The sequence below is a fragment of the Microcaecilia unicolor genome, chromosome 5 (genome assembly GCF_901765095.1).
Source record: "Microcaecilia unicolor chromosome 5, aMicUni1.1, whole genome shotgun sequence".
Lineage (NCBI taxonomy): Eukaryota > Metazoa > Chordata > Amphibia > Gymnophiona > Siphonopidae > Microcaecilia > Microcaecilia unicolor.
Window position 1 is genome coordinate 236,861,031 of NC_044035.1, and position 14,146 is coordinate 236,875,176.

Here is a 14,146-nt window from a genome sequence, read left to right on the forward strand (position 1 = left end):
TAGCCACTTGTCTTATTACCAAGTCAATCCCTAGCTATTAGGGTTTGTGGGACTCTTGTACAAAAAACTTTCAGCCTTTCCATACTCACTCTACCCAATATTTCAAACCATTTAACTGGCCAGAAATGGCTCCTGGACAGTTAAATGGCACTTAACCAGCTGGCTGTATTCAGCAGGAGATCGCCAGTTATCTCCCACTGAATATTGCTGGTTAGCACTTAGTGGATAACTGGTTATATCGTGTGATATATCTGGCTATCCGCTAATATTCAGTGCATCGCTAGCTAAGTTTGGCAGCCAAATTCGGCCACTGAAATAGCAGGCCTATCTTTCGCCAGTTTCAACTTAGCCAGCCAACACTGAATATCGGCTTGGTGGGTCAAGTTGAAACCGACCAAAAAACACACAGATATTCAATGCTGGTCACCTGAAACAGCCCAGCACTGAATATTCATGTTCAGCTCTGGCTGTGGAAGTCAGCCCAGCTAACTCTAGCAGTCTGAATATCGGGTCCAATGAAGTTTGGGTTTTTAGTAACTAATGGCTCTCTATATAGGTCACCCCAGCCTTCTTGGAGGACATCCTAATGCTTTCTTGGAGGCCCAGTGCAATCATACTTTGGCTGTTTAAAGTTATAACTGCTGCTCCATGTGGAACATAAAGACAGCCAGTTGTGCCTTCTTGGAAACAATGCAGTCATACCACTACTGTTCTGGGTTGAAGTAAAATTTTGTGCCATTTACACCAGTATTTCATTGTCATTCTCTTGCCATTAGGGACTCTCTATATCTATCCCATGCTTTATTGAATTCCATTACTGTTCATCTCAACCACTTCCTTCAGGAAGGCATTCCATTCATACCAGAGTAAAGAAACAGAGATCCCATATCTCATTCATTAAAAATTCCTCTGTAATAATTAGTGTCATACTATTTGATGTTTATCTCACCCTCCCACTCTTTGAGCCCCTTCTCTTTCTCAAGAGTCTCAATGCCAGTCTATCCTGATCACTACTTTGCAAAGCAACCCTAGGAGAAGAAATGTCAAATGACCCAACCAGTAGCTTGCCTCCCCCTGCCCCATCTCTTTTCTCTACACCTAAACGTACACATGCTGTGAAACCTATACAAAACTTTTTAGTTGCTCTAAATCAGCATGTAAGAAATTGCAGATAGTTCAAAATACAGCCATTTGATTGATTTACTCTATTCATAAGTCTGGCAGAATGACACCTCTCTTTTGAAGACTATATTGGCTACTGATGGAGGCCAGAGTGAAGTTCAAACTGTGTATTATATGGTATTTTAATTTTTGTGTATGTTGATTTAGAAACCGCTCAAGTTGTAGGCGTGGTATACATCTAAAAAATAAACAAATAAATAAATAAATAAATATTGTGCCGCCGCATGGTAGCTCTTATACAATTATTAAGGGATGGTAACATGCATTTTCTCTGAAATCAGTTGGTATTGAATTTTCTAGCTATTAATACGATCAGATCTCAAACATTAACGTCTTCTTTTTCGTACCAGGAAGCTATGGTATGGAATTCATTACCATTTTTAATTAGAATGTCAAAAAATGATTTTGCATTCTGAACTGCAGTGAAGACTTCTCTCTTTTTAAAATTTTTGTTATCTAGGAATTGATTATATTCTATGTTTTTGGTAACCTCTTAGACTTACTTAGGATCTGGAAGACATGTTAGGTTTAGATTATTTGGCATGTTTACTGTAATTCCTAGGATTGTCCCAGACTTCTTGTCTGTTATCCGCATAGAACTATAAAGGTAGTTGCAGATTACAAGAGCTGTAATATAATGTAATTCTGCCACTGAGTGAAAGGTATTTTTCAGCCAGAAGAATTAACCCAGATAAGAAAATGGTTACCTGGGCAAATTCCTTTGAAAATTGTTATCTCAGTCTATCCACATCTTTTCTGAGGCTCCAAAGAAAAGGATTTTTTTTTTCGTTTGCAAAGCAATACTACATTTAGGGGCGCTTTTACTAAAATGTATTAAAATGTGCAGCTACTGCAACTTAACATGGGATTTTACCACATGGTAGTTGCAAATTTTACATGGTATCTTTTGGGGGCATTCCCACTATTTTTATTGCAGGTCATGTGTTGATGTTCCCACTAACGTGCGGTATCTGTTGAGAGTTAACAGAGGACCATTTATTGCATCCTATTTAGAAGACGGTTATTGTTCCTGCAATAACTCTGTGTTATGCAAATAGCGTGTTGAAAGTGCAACGTGGTAGCTGGCTAAAACTTCCATGCCCACTTTCTGCCCATGTCACACCCCCTGGGGGAAAAAAATCTGAAAAATGCAGTAATGTATGATTTAATATGCGGAAACAGGCAAATTACCACAAAATCTCTTAATGCAGTCATGCAGTAGCCTTTTCTATGCATTAAAGGCTTAACACCCATTAGTAAAAGGGCCCCCTTAAATCTTGCCAGATTTATATTCTAGATGAGCTGTCTCAAAAGTCTCACTGCTTAACCTTCAATCTCACTCTTTGGGACAGTAAATCTCATTCTTTGCAATGGTTCACCCTTGGCATCTTTGAGAAATTGACCTATAATAATACCCATTGACTACTTTTTCTTATGCAGAAAAAAAATTGTGCCAGAAAATGAAATCTAACAAGAATGCCACTTGCATGCCCCTACCTCTGCCTGGGTACCCAATGGCCCACATACACTTGCCTCACTTTTTATTGATAAGAAAAGGGGTTGAATTAGCACAGATTTGAAAATTATGAGGAATAATGCCAATTATTTTGGAAAGAATGTTTACAGATTGACCAACTGTGAATAGTTTAAAAGAGAATATTCAATCCAAGTTGGGTTATCCTGGTTAGAAATCTTAAAATCCTAGATATTCAACTACTAATGTAGAGCAGTCAACTTTTAAATGCCATTTTGAGAGGTGTGAGGTTGGTATAAGGTGTGTCATACCGCTTCACTGAAATGAAGTAGATTGGATGGTTTGTTCAGTTGTTTTGCAAGTACGAATGAAAACAATAATTTTTGTAACCAAAATGAGAGATTATCCTTCTAAAATCCTGAAGAACTGACCATCCTATCAAGACTACAGTGAGATTAACAGATCTGTAAAATATTAGGTTAACCTAAAATTAATCTGCTACCTCCACTTTCTCTCGTCATATTCCTTTCTCTTTCCCTATTTTATTCTCTACGTCTCTGTACCTTGATCCTGGATTTTATGCTGTAGAAATGGAAGTACTGTGTGGGCAGGTCATGGATTTCAAACGTAGACTCTGGATACTGTGCCTTAGTGCTGGGAGCAGGGACCTGGACTGCAAATCCATTCTCACAGAGCACCAGAAGCATGTTTTGCTCCTGGAATGAGATGAGTAACACACATAGCATCAGGGATGTCCTGCTCAATGACACAAGATATATCATGAACAAAGAAAGAAAGAAAGCAGAAGGGGCAATGTACTTGTAACAGAATTCAATCAAATCAGTAGGTGGCAAGAATTCTGTAATATGCTGTAAATTCCTAATAAAAGAGTATTTATATTTAATTATATTTTATTTATAGCTTTGATTTATCCCTGCCTATCCAGAAAATGATCTGGGCAGTAACATCTATATAATATATGAAACATGTGGAGGGGTATTCTTCTTTTGTGACCATTATGGACAAAAAACAAAATCCAAGAGAAAAATGCCCCAAAACCAGCTATTGGGATGTCTGTGGGCCATCTTTCTTAGTAGACTGGCCACACAGACATCCTAGCAGAACAGTGGGACACCCTAGCGGGCACCGCAATAGACTTCACATAAAAGCTCCCTGATATACATCTCACCATAACCCCCTTATATGGTTTAGTGAGCCCTCCACAAACAAAGAAAAACCTACTGTACCTCACTGTACACACTACAACAGCCCTCAAGCTGGCAGGTGTCACCTATATGTAGGTACAGTAGGTATTTAGTGGTATTTGGAGGGCTCACATGTTCCACCACAAGTGTACCAGTTAGAGTGGGATATGGGCCTGGGTCCCCTTCTTTGCACTGACCACTAGACTACTCCTAAGACCTGCCTGCTGCTTTAACAGAAATGGGTATCATGTCTGAAGCTGTCAGAGCCAAGTATGTACTGTCACTGTCACATCTTAGGGGGGTGGGAATAGTCTGTGACCACTGGGGGAGTAGGGTTTTTTTTTTTTTTTTTTTGCCTTAATCCCTCCAGTGGTTATTTGGTCATTTAGAGCACCTTTTGGTCACTTATTCATGATTGAAACAGGTGACCCTAGATGTTTCATTATTGCAAAAAAACATATATCTTTTGGTGCTGCCCATGTCCCACATATTTCCCACCCAAAACACACCCTCCTTGAAATTTGAATGAATTGTGGAAAAAAAAACATTTAAAATCGGAATGTCAAAAATTGCAACTTGGACGTTTTTGAGAGAAAAACGTCCATCTACCACCTTATGACAGTTTTTGGAAGTTTCTTGTTTTGAAAATGAGCCCCATAATATAATATACTTAAAAGTGAACATAAATAAAAACCCAACCTTTTATAGCAAAACATTATCTCCCCCCCTCCCGATATTCAAAGCTATTTAACTGATCAGAAACAGCCACTGACTGGTTAAATATCATTTCGGTGCCTAACTGTAAATATTCAGCGTAACATAACCACTGAATATTTGCAGTCAGCACCAAAATGTTAACTGGTTATATTGTGCAATAAAGTATTTACAAAGTCACATAAGTACTTCATTCCTATTTAGCAATAGTGCTCCATTCTCCTTAAATCTAAATAGACTGGCAGGGGATAAATGCTGTTCTCCTTATCTTTGCTCCTGTTGGGTAAGCAGACAGGAAGATTTAGCCTCTGATTAGATTAGACTTACTTTCTGTAGAGCTGTACCAGTAAGCTCCCAGGTGTCTGAGCTCTGGTGTTGTTGCACTAATTAGGATCCTTTTAGTGATGACTGAGATCATCAGAATCCTGAAGATGTGACAAATGAAGTTATCCTTCAGCTTTAAGATGTTCCTGAACCACAGTGGTTCTGGCCAGGGCACCTTGATGAAATTCACAAGTATAGGCCAGTTTCTCCTTCTAATCAATAAAGAAGGAATGGGGAACTCAAATTTATCCACAAAATAACCCAATATCCCCATAAGATAATACTAAGTCAAGGTATACAGTATGAAATAATATGTACTCACACAGGCTAACTTATTAATTAATATTGGAGGAAAATGCCTCAGAATTATACACATCACTACCATGAATATACTTTTAATTCAATCATGGACAGGAAAAAACCTCCATCTAAAGTCCAAGTCAACTCAAAGTGCTGTGCAATGCTATAAACATCATAAGTAGCAATGTAGTATAACATAGCAGGAACATATACAAAAAGACAATCCATATAGAATCGTGAACCTAATATTTTGTAATATTTAGGGCTTATCTTGAAAGCTCAGGTAGGTCCCACTAACACTTGCCAGTGTTTCATGCTATATTAGCACTGCTTCAGGGCTTAGAAAAGACCGTCTCTAAAAAAGATCACCAATTAACATGCTACTCTATTAAATTCTACAAATCGTATCATATCCTAAAAAATCTGTCCCCATGCAAAAAATGGCATTGTGCCACTTATATACTGAACATCCAGGTAGGGAACTCCTATGACATCATTATAATCCTCAACCAATCAGCTTCCTAAGTTCCTCTTCATCTCTTCTCCCATTGATGAAACTCAAAACTTCACCTACTTCATCAGGAAACTTAAATCTCTTGACAGCAGACTATTATATGTTTTCCAAACTAATTAGTAAAAATAAAACCAGTCAATTTCCCAGGTTAAGCCTGTCATTATAGCAGATTTCAAAGTGAAAATCCAATATTGTTCCTTTTATTGCAATCTTCCCCGCTGATTTCCTCCTCAAGGACGCTGTGGAATGTAATCTAAAATGAAACATCATAAATCTTCATATTTATGATTAAGCACCAAACAATGCTCAAACAAATGTGCTCCTTTTTTAGATTTACATATCACACTCTGGTATTCAGCCATCCCTATTTTAAATTGTCTTGAAATTTCCCTACATAAATTTCCTTCCTGGGATAAGCAAATACATCTATCTACATTTGAGAAACTGAGAGGTAGGAAGACTCCATTTCAGAGCTTGTGGATGACAACTAGAAAAATGTAGATATGTGTTTCTATCAGTTTTCTTTCTATATACTGTAGTCATCAAGTTGTTACCTCTCTTCATTAATTGAACATCTAAAAATGAAATATCTGTCAGACTACAAGTCATGGTAAATTTAATATTAGGATGACAGGAATTAAGTCCTTGTACAAAAGTTTCTAAATGTCCTTTACATCCCAACCAAAAAAAGAATATATCTTCTATAAATCTTGACCATGGTCTCACATGTTGGTTAAATTCTTGAAAAGATGTCAATTTTAATTCAAAAGTGGACATAAAAGATTAGTTACAGAAGGAGCTATAGTGGCTCCCATTGCTACTCCCGAAGTCTGTTGATAATACTGCCCATTAAATTCATGTAGTCCAGTACCTCGAGCATCTTGGCCCTGGGCTCGTCCTCCACTTCCAAAGGAAATGGAATGGCATCAGCCAGAATAGAATGAAAGGCTCTCCGGGGAAGATTTTCTCCTTTCAGGTGGAGGGGAGAGTTCCGATGGAATTCCATAAGATTCATCTGAGAAAAAGTACCTTGGATCCTCTTCTGAATCCCATGAGTGCTCCTTTTCAATTGGATCAAAGGCTTCCTAACAGCAAGAACATACCAAATTATATCAAATTCAAATACATCATCCCTATGGAAACCAGAATGTGGAGTACCCCAAGGATCACTGCTTTCACTAACCCTTTTCAACCTAATAATGACACCTCTAGCCAAAGCACTATCCAACCAGATGATGTCACGATCTACATCCCATTCAAAAATGATCCAACAGAAATTACAAATGAAATCAATCACAGCCTTCAAATCATGAATTCATGGGCAGACGCATTCCAACTAAAACTCAACGCAGAAAAAACACAATGTCTCATCCTTTCATCACAATACAACACGAACAAACCCACCAGTATAAGCATCCCAAACTTTACCCTTCCTGTTTCAGATAGCCTGAAAATTCTAGGAGTTATACTTGACCAAAATCTCACACTAGAAAGCCATGTGAAAAATACAACAAAGAAGATGTTCCATTCAATGTGGAAACTCAAAAGAATAAAACCTTTCTTCCCAAGGGAAATATTCCGTAGCCTGGTACAATCAATGGTGCTAAGTCAACTAGATTATTGCAATGCAATCTACGCCGGATGTAAAGAACAAATCATCAAGAAACTCCAAACTGCCCAAAACACAGCAGCCAGATACATATTTGAAAAACGAAATACGAAAGCGCCAAACTCCTAAGAGAAAAATTACAGTGGATCCCATTGAAAGAACGTATTACGTTCAAAATCTGCACTGTGGTTCATAAAATCATCCACGGTGAGGCTCCGGTCTACATGTCAGACCTCATAGACTTACCAACCAGGAATACCAAAAGATCAGCACGTACATTCCTGAATCTCCACTACCCCAGCTGCAAAGGTCTAAAATATAAATCAACATATGCATCCAGCTTGTCCTACATAGGCACGCAACTGTGGAATGCGCTACCAAAAGCCACAAAAACAATACATAACATAACTAAATTCCGAAAAATACTAAAAACCAACCTGTTCAAAAAGGCATACCACAATGATCCATCCTAAATACCAGACAACAAAACCCATACCAGAATTGGACAAAACCAAACTCTCTATACCTGACTGCTTAAATTACTCTGTCACTAATGAACTTTTAACGCAGTTACCACTTTATCTCTCACTACGAAAATGAACTCTCTATTCTTGATTGCTTAATCTACTCTGTCACTTTAACCTTAAATGTTCATTCACAAGAGAAAAACCTCCAGCATATGCAACTGCTTCAAAGTAATATGCTGAAAGATTTAACTAATCTGAGGAGGAAAACAGAATTTCTTGAAAATTACTCAAGAAGTAATAACTTGCGATTTTTGAATTCCTCAACAATTTGCTGTTTCCCCTCGTGAAATGTTAAAGAAATATATTAAAGAAATACTTGAGGTTCCGGAAGAGAGTATCCCTCCCTTCACACAAGTGTATTACCTTCCTGTTAAAAAAGATAGCAACCAACAAACTCAAGTAAATCAGTCATTAGATGTATCTGCACTTCTAGAATCTTCAGATACAGAACAAGTCACAGCAGCCACTTTGTTGGCTACAGTGGCGTTGGTTCCTGATAAAAACTGGATAATAAATATGTTCTTTAAAATAAAGGAAAGACCTTTAAAGGTCTAAAAATTCAAATATTCCTGGACATATCAAGAGATACCCAGAAAAGATGGCAACAGTTCCTCCAGATGAAAACTGAAGTGCTTCAGATGGGAGCTACGTTTTTCCTAAGATACCCCTGCAAATGCGTGGTTAAATACCAATCTTTTAAATATGTTTATTACGAACCCTCTCAGCTTGCAGCTTTCATAACATCAAAAAGCTCTAGCTAATGTAATAAGGAATTGGTTCACGTCTGATTACAAATGTGTTTAAAAATTTTCCTAAATCTCCACTGTTTAGGAATCTTGGACTCTTACCATGGATTTGAGATTGGATAGAGATAATAGAGTTTATTCTTTTCTTTCTCCATTTTTTCCTTAGCTTAATTTTCTAAGATAACCAGTCTTTTCTGTACAAGTAATTCAATGTCTTGTATAAAAATAGAAATGCTTATAAATAAAAAAAAATGTGAAGGATGCATTCGATAATCACATTCCAGTTTACTCAGTCGAGAGCAAAGCTGCAATCACTGCTGGTTCCGCAGCTAAGTCCTATGGGCCTGGCCTGAGATACAAATGCCACATGCAAATGCCTTAAATCCAGGGCTTTTTTTGAGGGGGTACTCGGGGGTACTGAGTACCGGCACCTTTTCCAGTGTCTCCTAAAATTGACCCATGGACCACAAGTTTTAATGAAAGAGCTCAAGCTCAAGACACCAATTCTGCCTTTGTCACAGATTCTGTGACTGGTTGCAGGGGGCCTCGCTATTGTGGAATGAGTCCCTCAGTGATCACCCCACTCCTGAAGGGTGGCCTGGCATTTGAGTACCGGCACCTTTTTTGCTAGAAAAATTGCACTGCTTAAATCATTCCCAAAGAACCACCGCATCCATATTATTAAGTAAAAAATATTCCTTCAAATCCATCTCCAGCTGCCGCAGGAGCTGTGGATCCACCAATAATGAATCATTAAGGCGCCAAAATCTCCTACCTTTTCGCCCCCCAGATTGAATAACCAAGGAAACTGGGGCGTGATCGGACCAGACCCTAGGTTCAATCCCTCCTACCTGAGAGACCAATGGGCACTGACCGTGTTCCGTCAGCCATAGGTCAATACGAGTATAAGAATCATGCATTGCCGAACAGAAAGAATAATCTCACTCATCAGGATGGTAAAGACGCCAGACATCCTCCAACCCAAAGCGAGCCATAAAGCTATGCAACCCCGCACAATCTTTTTTTGCATGCTGAATTCTCGAACAGGAGCTGTCCATCAAGGGGTGACAGATGAGATTAAAATCACATCCCATGATAAAGACACTCTAGCTAAAGGATAGAAGTTTAGAAAGCAATGTTTCAAAAAAGGCCCCCTGTCCCGAATTAGGAGTGTAAACATTCACTAAAGTATAGAGCAGCCCATTTAACTCTGCCTTCAGAAAAATATAACGGCCTTCAGGGTTCACCATAGTATCCCACAGGACAAACTGAACTGTTTTATGCCAGAAAATCCCCACACCATTAGCTTTTTTACATATTCTATCTATTGGGTGCCTGAATCACCACAGGAAAATTAGTATTGTTACGACTGTGTTCCCCTCGCCCTCTGGTGGCCAGACCTGGTGGCTGCTATGGACTATCACCCATTCCAGACTTTAGCCCAGTCCAGTCCGGATCTTCCAGGCTGCCAGACTTGTCTGTCTTGTTTGGCCCTGCACAGCACCCATAGCTGCCTGGTGATTGTTGCATCTGAGCTCCAGGTGCTGCTGGGCTTATTAGCCATTTTGATACTCTCTGCCTTTGCCTTTGCCCTGGTATGTTGGTGCTTGTTGCACTTCAGCCTGAGTTTGTTTCCTTGCTCTTGTTCTTGCCTGAAGTCTTGCCTGTTCTAGTTAGTCTATGTTTAGTTTAGGGTATTGCTTGTTTACTGTATTGCTTGTTTCTCAGGCTTGTGTCTTGTTTGTATGTCTTTGTCTAGTTCTGGGGTTATCTGTGTTTGTTCCCTGCTTCAGTGGCTGCTTGCAGTTTTCAGTTCAGTCTCCTGTCTAGCTGTGTTTGTTCCCTGTTCCAGTGGCTGCTCGCAGCTTTCAGTCCTGTCCTTTAGCCTATCCTTTCCCTTGCCTTGCTGTCCCTGTGCTGCCTAGCTGTTATCCAGTCCTGCCCTGTCCAATAAGTCCTGCCGGCCACCTGAAGCCTGGAGCTCAACTCTTGGTGAAAAGTGGCCAGGTGCAGGTGAAGCCTAACTGTTGGTCAGAGATCTGCCCTGTCTCTAGTGTGGGGTGGTTTTGCCTGCCACAGCCGCTCCTCGGCGGTGGCCCAAGGGCTCACAAACCCAGTTCCAGCTTTGTAAACGTGACAGAATGCAAAGGCCATGAGCTCGGCAAGATCACCTGACCTGCTGGGTTTCCAGCCTAAGACTTTTTCCTTTGTTAGCAATCCGGGTCTCAGCCCGGGTGCAGTTCCTAGTTCCAATTCAGATTCCGGTCTCGACCCAGTTTCTGACCTTGATTATTGGATGACGCTCCAGAATTACCGTGATAGACTTTGTTCTGATCCAGCCTTGAAGAATACTCCTGAAGCTGCAGCTGAGAGGGAACGTCTCTGATGGCTTGGGTTCCTTATAAACCCAGTTTCTGCTATTGATCCTTCTACCTCGCTCTTCGAGTACCGCTTCAAACTTCTCTCGGATCCAGCCCTGCGGAATACTCCTGAAGCCGAGGCTGAAAGGAGGCGTTGTAGTAGTCCTGAGTTCCGGGCTCATCTGCAGTTTTCATGGAGCTTTCTGAGGTCCAGGTACGGTCCTGCCCCTGTTCAGAGTTCCAGTTCCAGCCAAGATGCTGAGTCCAGATTGAGTTCCAAGTCCAGCCAAGCTGCTGAGTCCACGCCAAGTTCCAGTTCCAGCCAAGCGCCTGAGTCTACACTGGGTTCCAGCCAAGTGCCTGAGCCTGCTCTGGGTTCCAGCCAAGTGCCTGAGCCTGCTCTGAGTTCCAGCCTAGATGATGCTGAGTTCGCTCCGAGGGTGGGCTCCAGCCCAGAGGATGCTGAGTCCACTCCGAGTTTGAGTTCCAGTCCAGAGGATGCTGAGTCCGCTCAGAGTTCCAGTTCCAGCCAAGCTGTTGAGTCCATGCTGAGTTCCAGTTTCAGTCAAGAGGCTGAGTCCGAGCCGAGTTCCAGTTCCAGCCTAGTTGCTGAGTCCATGAGGAGTTCCAGTCAACCTGCTGAGTCCACGCTGAGTTCCAGCCGAGATGCTGAGCCCGCTCTGAGTTCCAGTTCCAACCAAGCTGCTGAGTCCATGCTGAGGTCCAGTTCCAGCCCAGATGCTGAATCCAAGCTAAGTTCCCGCTCCAACCAAGATGCGGAGTCTGAGCCAAGTTCCAGCTCCAGCCGAGATGCGGAGTCTGAGCCGAGTTCCAGCTCCAGCTCCAGCCAAGAGGCGAAGCCAGTCCAGGTTCCAGCCTTGAGCCTTGTTCAAGCTCCAGCCAAGCTACCCCTGGACATGTCTTGAGGCTCCTCCGTAGATTTCACCATTGTTACCCGTGAAGACCTGAATTCCCCGTGGAGGTCGGGGGGGGGGCCTTGAGGGGGAGATACTGTTACTTCTGTGCTCCCCTGGTGGCCAGAACCGGTGGCTGCTATGGACTATCACCCATTCCAGACTTTAGCCCAGTCCAGTCCGGATCTTCTAGGCTGCCAGACTTGTCTGTCTTGTTTGGCCATGCACAGCACCCATAGCTGCCTGGTGATTGTTGCAGCTAAGCTCCAGGTGCTGCTGGGCTTATTAGCCATTTTGATACTCTCTGCCTTTGCCTTTGCATTGCGTCTAACGCCCTGGTATGTTGGTGCTTGTTGCACTTTAGCCTGAGTTTGTTTCCTTGCTCTTGTTCTTGCCTGAAGTCTTGCCTGTTCTAGTTAGTCTATGTTTAGTTTAGGGTATTGCTTGTTTACTGTATTGCTTGTTTCTCAGGCTTGTGTCTTGTTTGTATGTCTTTGTCTAGTTCTGGGTTTATCTGTGTTTGTTCCCTGCTTCAGTGGCTGCTTGCAGCTTTCAGTTCAGTCTCCTGTCTAGCTGTGTTTGTTCCCTGCTTCAGTGGCTGCTCGCAGCTTTCAGTCCTGTCCTTTAGCCTATCCTTTCCCTTACCTTGCTGTCCCTGTGCTGCCTAGCTGTTATCCAGTCCTGCCCTGTCCAGTAAGTCCTGCCAGCCACCTGAAGCCTGGAGCTCAACTCTTGGTGAAAAGTGGCCAGGTGCAGGTGAAGCCTAACTGTTTGTCAGATATCTGCCCTGTCTCTAGTGTGGGGTGGTTTTGCCTGCCATTGCCACTCCTCGGCGGTGGCCCAAGGGCTCACAAACCCAGTTCCAGCTTTGTAAACGTGACAGCATGCCGTAACAGGGAAGCACAGGATGGTAACAGATGTGTTTCCTGCACAAAACCCACATCTATTTTGGCACTACTTGCCTCCTTAAAAAATAAGCTCCTTTTTTGAGGGGAGTTCAAGCCCTGCACATTATCAGTGAGACATTATAAGTAAGAAAGTGTAAAGAGCCCATAACATGAAAGGTAAAAAGAACCACAACATGCAAACAAACTGTACAGCACTCCAGTACTACCTCCATCCCAAAGTACAATAATCACTCCCATTTGTTCATGCACACCCCACACACCCTGTCCACTCACACTCCCCACCCATACCACTCTTACCACCCCAACTCCCCTTGCCCCATATCTCCCTCATCCCAAGCCCTAACAAGCAGGTCCCTTATCAGACTAAAGGAGCCCAACATAAGAGGAAGGACAAACCTGGACTCCCAGGTACATCCTGTAAACAAGATAAACATGTCTGAAACAAAATCAGCATTAGAAGTTAAGCACTCATCAGTACAGTTTCAAAATGTTCAGCAAGGTAAACCAGTGCAGCAGGTCCAACATAGAATTCAAGAAGACTTCCCAGATCTTGTCATGTGGTGCCATCCAGCCTTACTAGGTGTCTTAGGAAATGCGGATGGGGTCAACCGTCTAGGCTCCTCTGAAGACAGCAATCCAGCCACCACCAACTGCTCCTTGACTCCCTTAATCGATGTAGCAGAATACGTTTTACCTCCAAATGTAAAGGCTAAGTCAATTGGAAGAAGCCAGCAGTAGCATGCCTGATGATCCCGAAGCAGCTGTGCCCAGTCACGATAATCTCTCCAATGTGCCAAAGCTGCAGGAGCAATATCAGGGTAAATTTCCACCTCTGTGGCTTCCCGTATAACTGCTCTACCTTTGCGATGGATACCATGCTATATCTGATCTTTATCCCCATATTTATGGAAACCGATGACCACATCACAGGGCCGATTTCCCAGGTGCAATCCTTGCACCCTGTGGGCTCTGGCAAAAGCGCAAGCGGAAGAACAAATGGCTAGAAATGTAAGGAGGGGTGACAAAAGTTTCTTCAGGTATATTAGTGAAAGGAGAATGACTAAAAAGGGAATTGTGAGACTAAAAGATACTGCGAACCGCTATGTAGATAGTGATGAAGGAAAAGCAAATTTGCTAAATAGATACTTTTGTTCTGTTTTCACAGAAGAAAATCCTGGAGCAGGACCACGATGGACTGGAAAAAGTACAAATGATAGTGGAGTGGATACAGCATCATTTACAGAAGAGAGTGTGTATGAACAACTTGTAAAGCTAAAGGTGGACAAAGCCATGGGACCGGACGGGATCCACCCCAGGATATTAAGGGAGCTCAGAGAGGTCCTGGCGGGTCCTCTTAAAGATTTTTATA

General features: G+C 41.9%; 1 protein-coding gene across 1 annotated transcript in view; it reads right to left on the bottom strand.

The window, feature by feature from the left end:
- The window catches only part of CFAP44 (cilia and flagella associated protein 44), a 444,725-nt gene that overhangs the window by 314,283 nt on the left and 116,296 nt on the right, over positions 1-14,146 (bottom strand). The window contains exon 14 of the mRNA XM_030203902.1: positions 3,220-3,372. Within this exon, the coding sequence (XP_030059762.1) occupies positions 3,220-3,372 (153 nt within the window). The remainder of the gene's footprint in view (positions 1-3,219; positions 3,373-14,146) is intronic.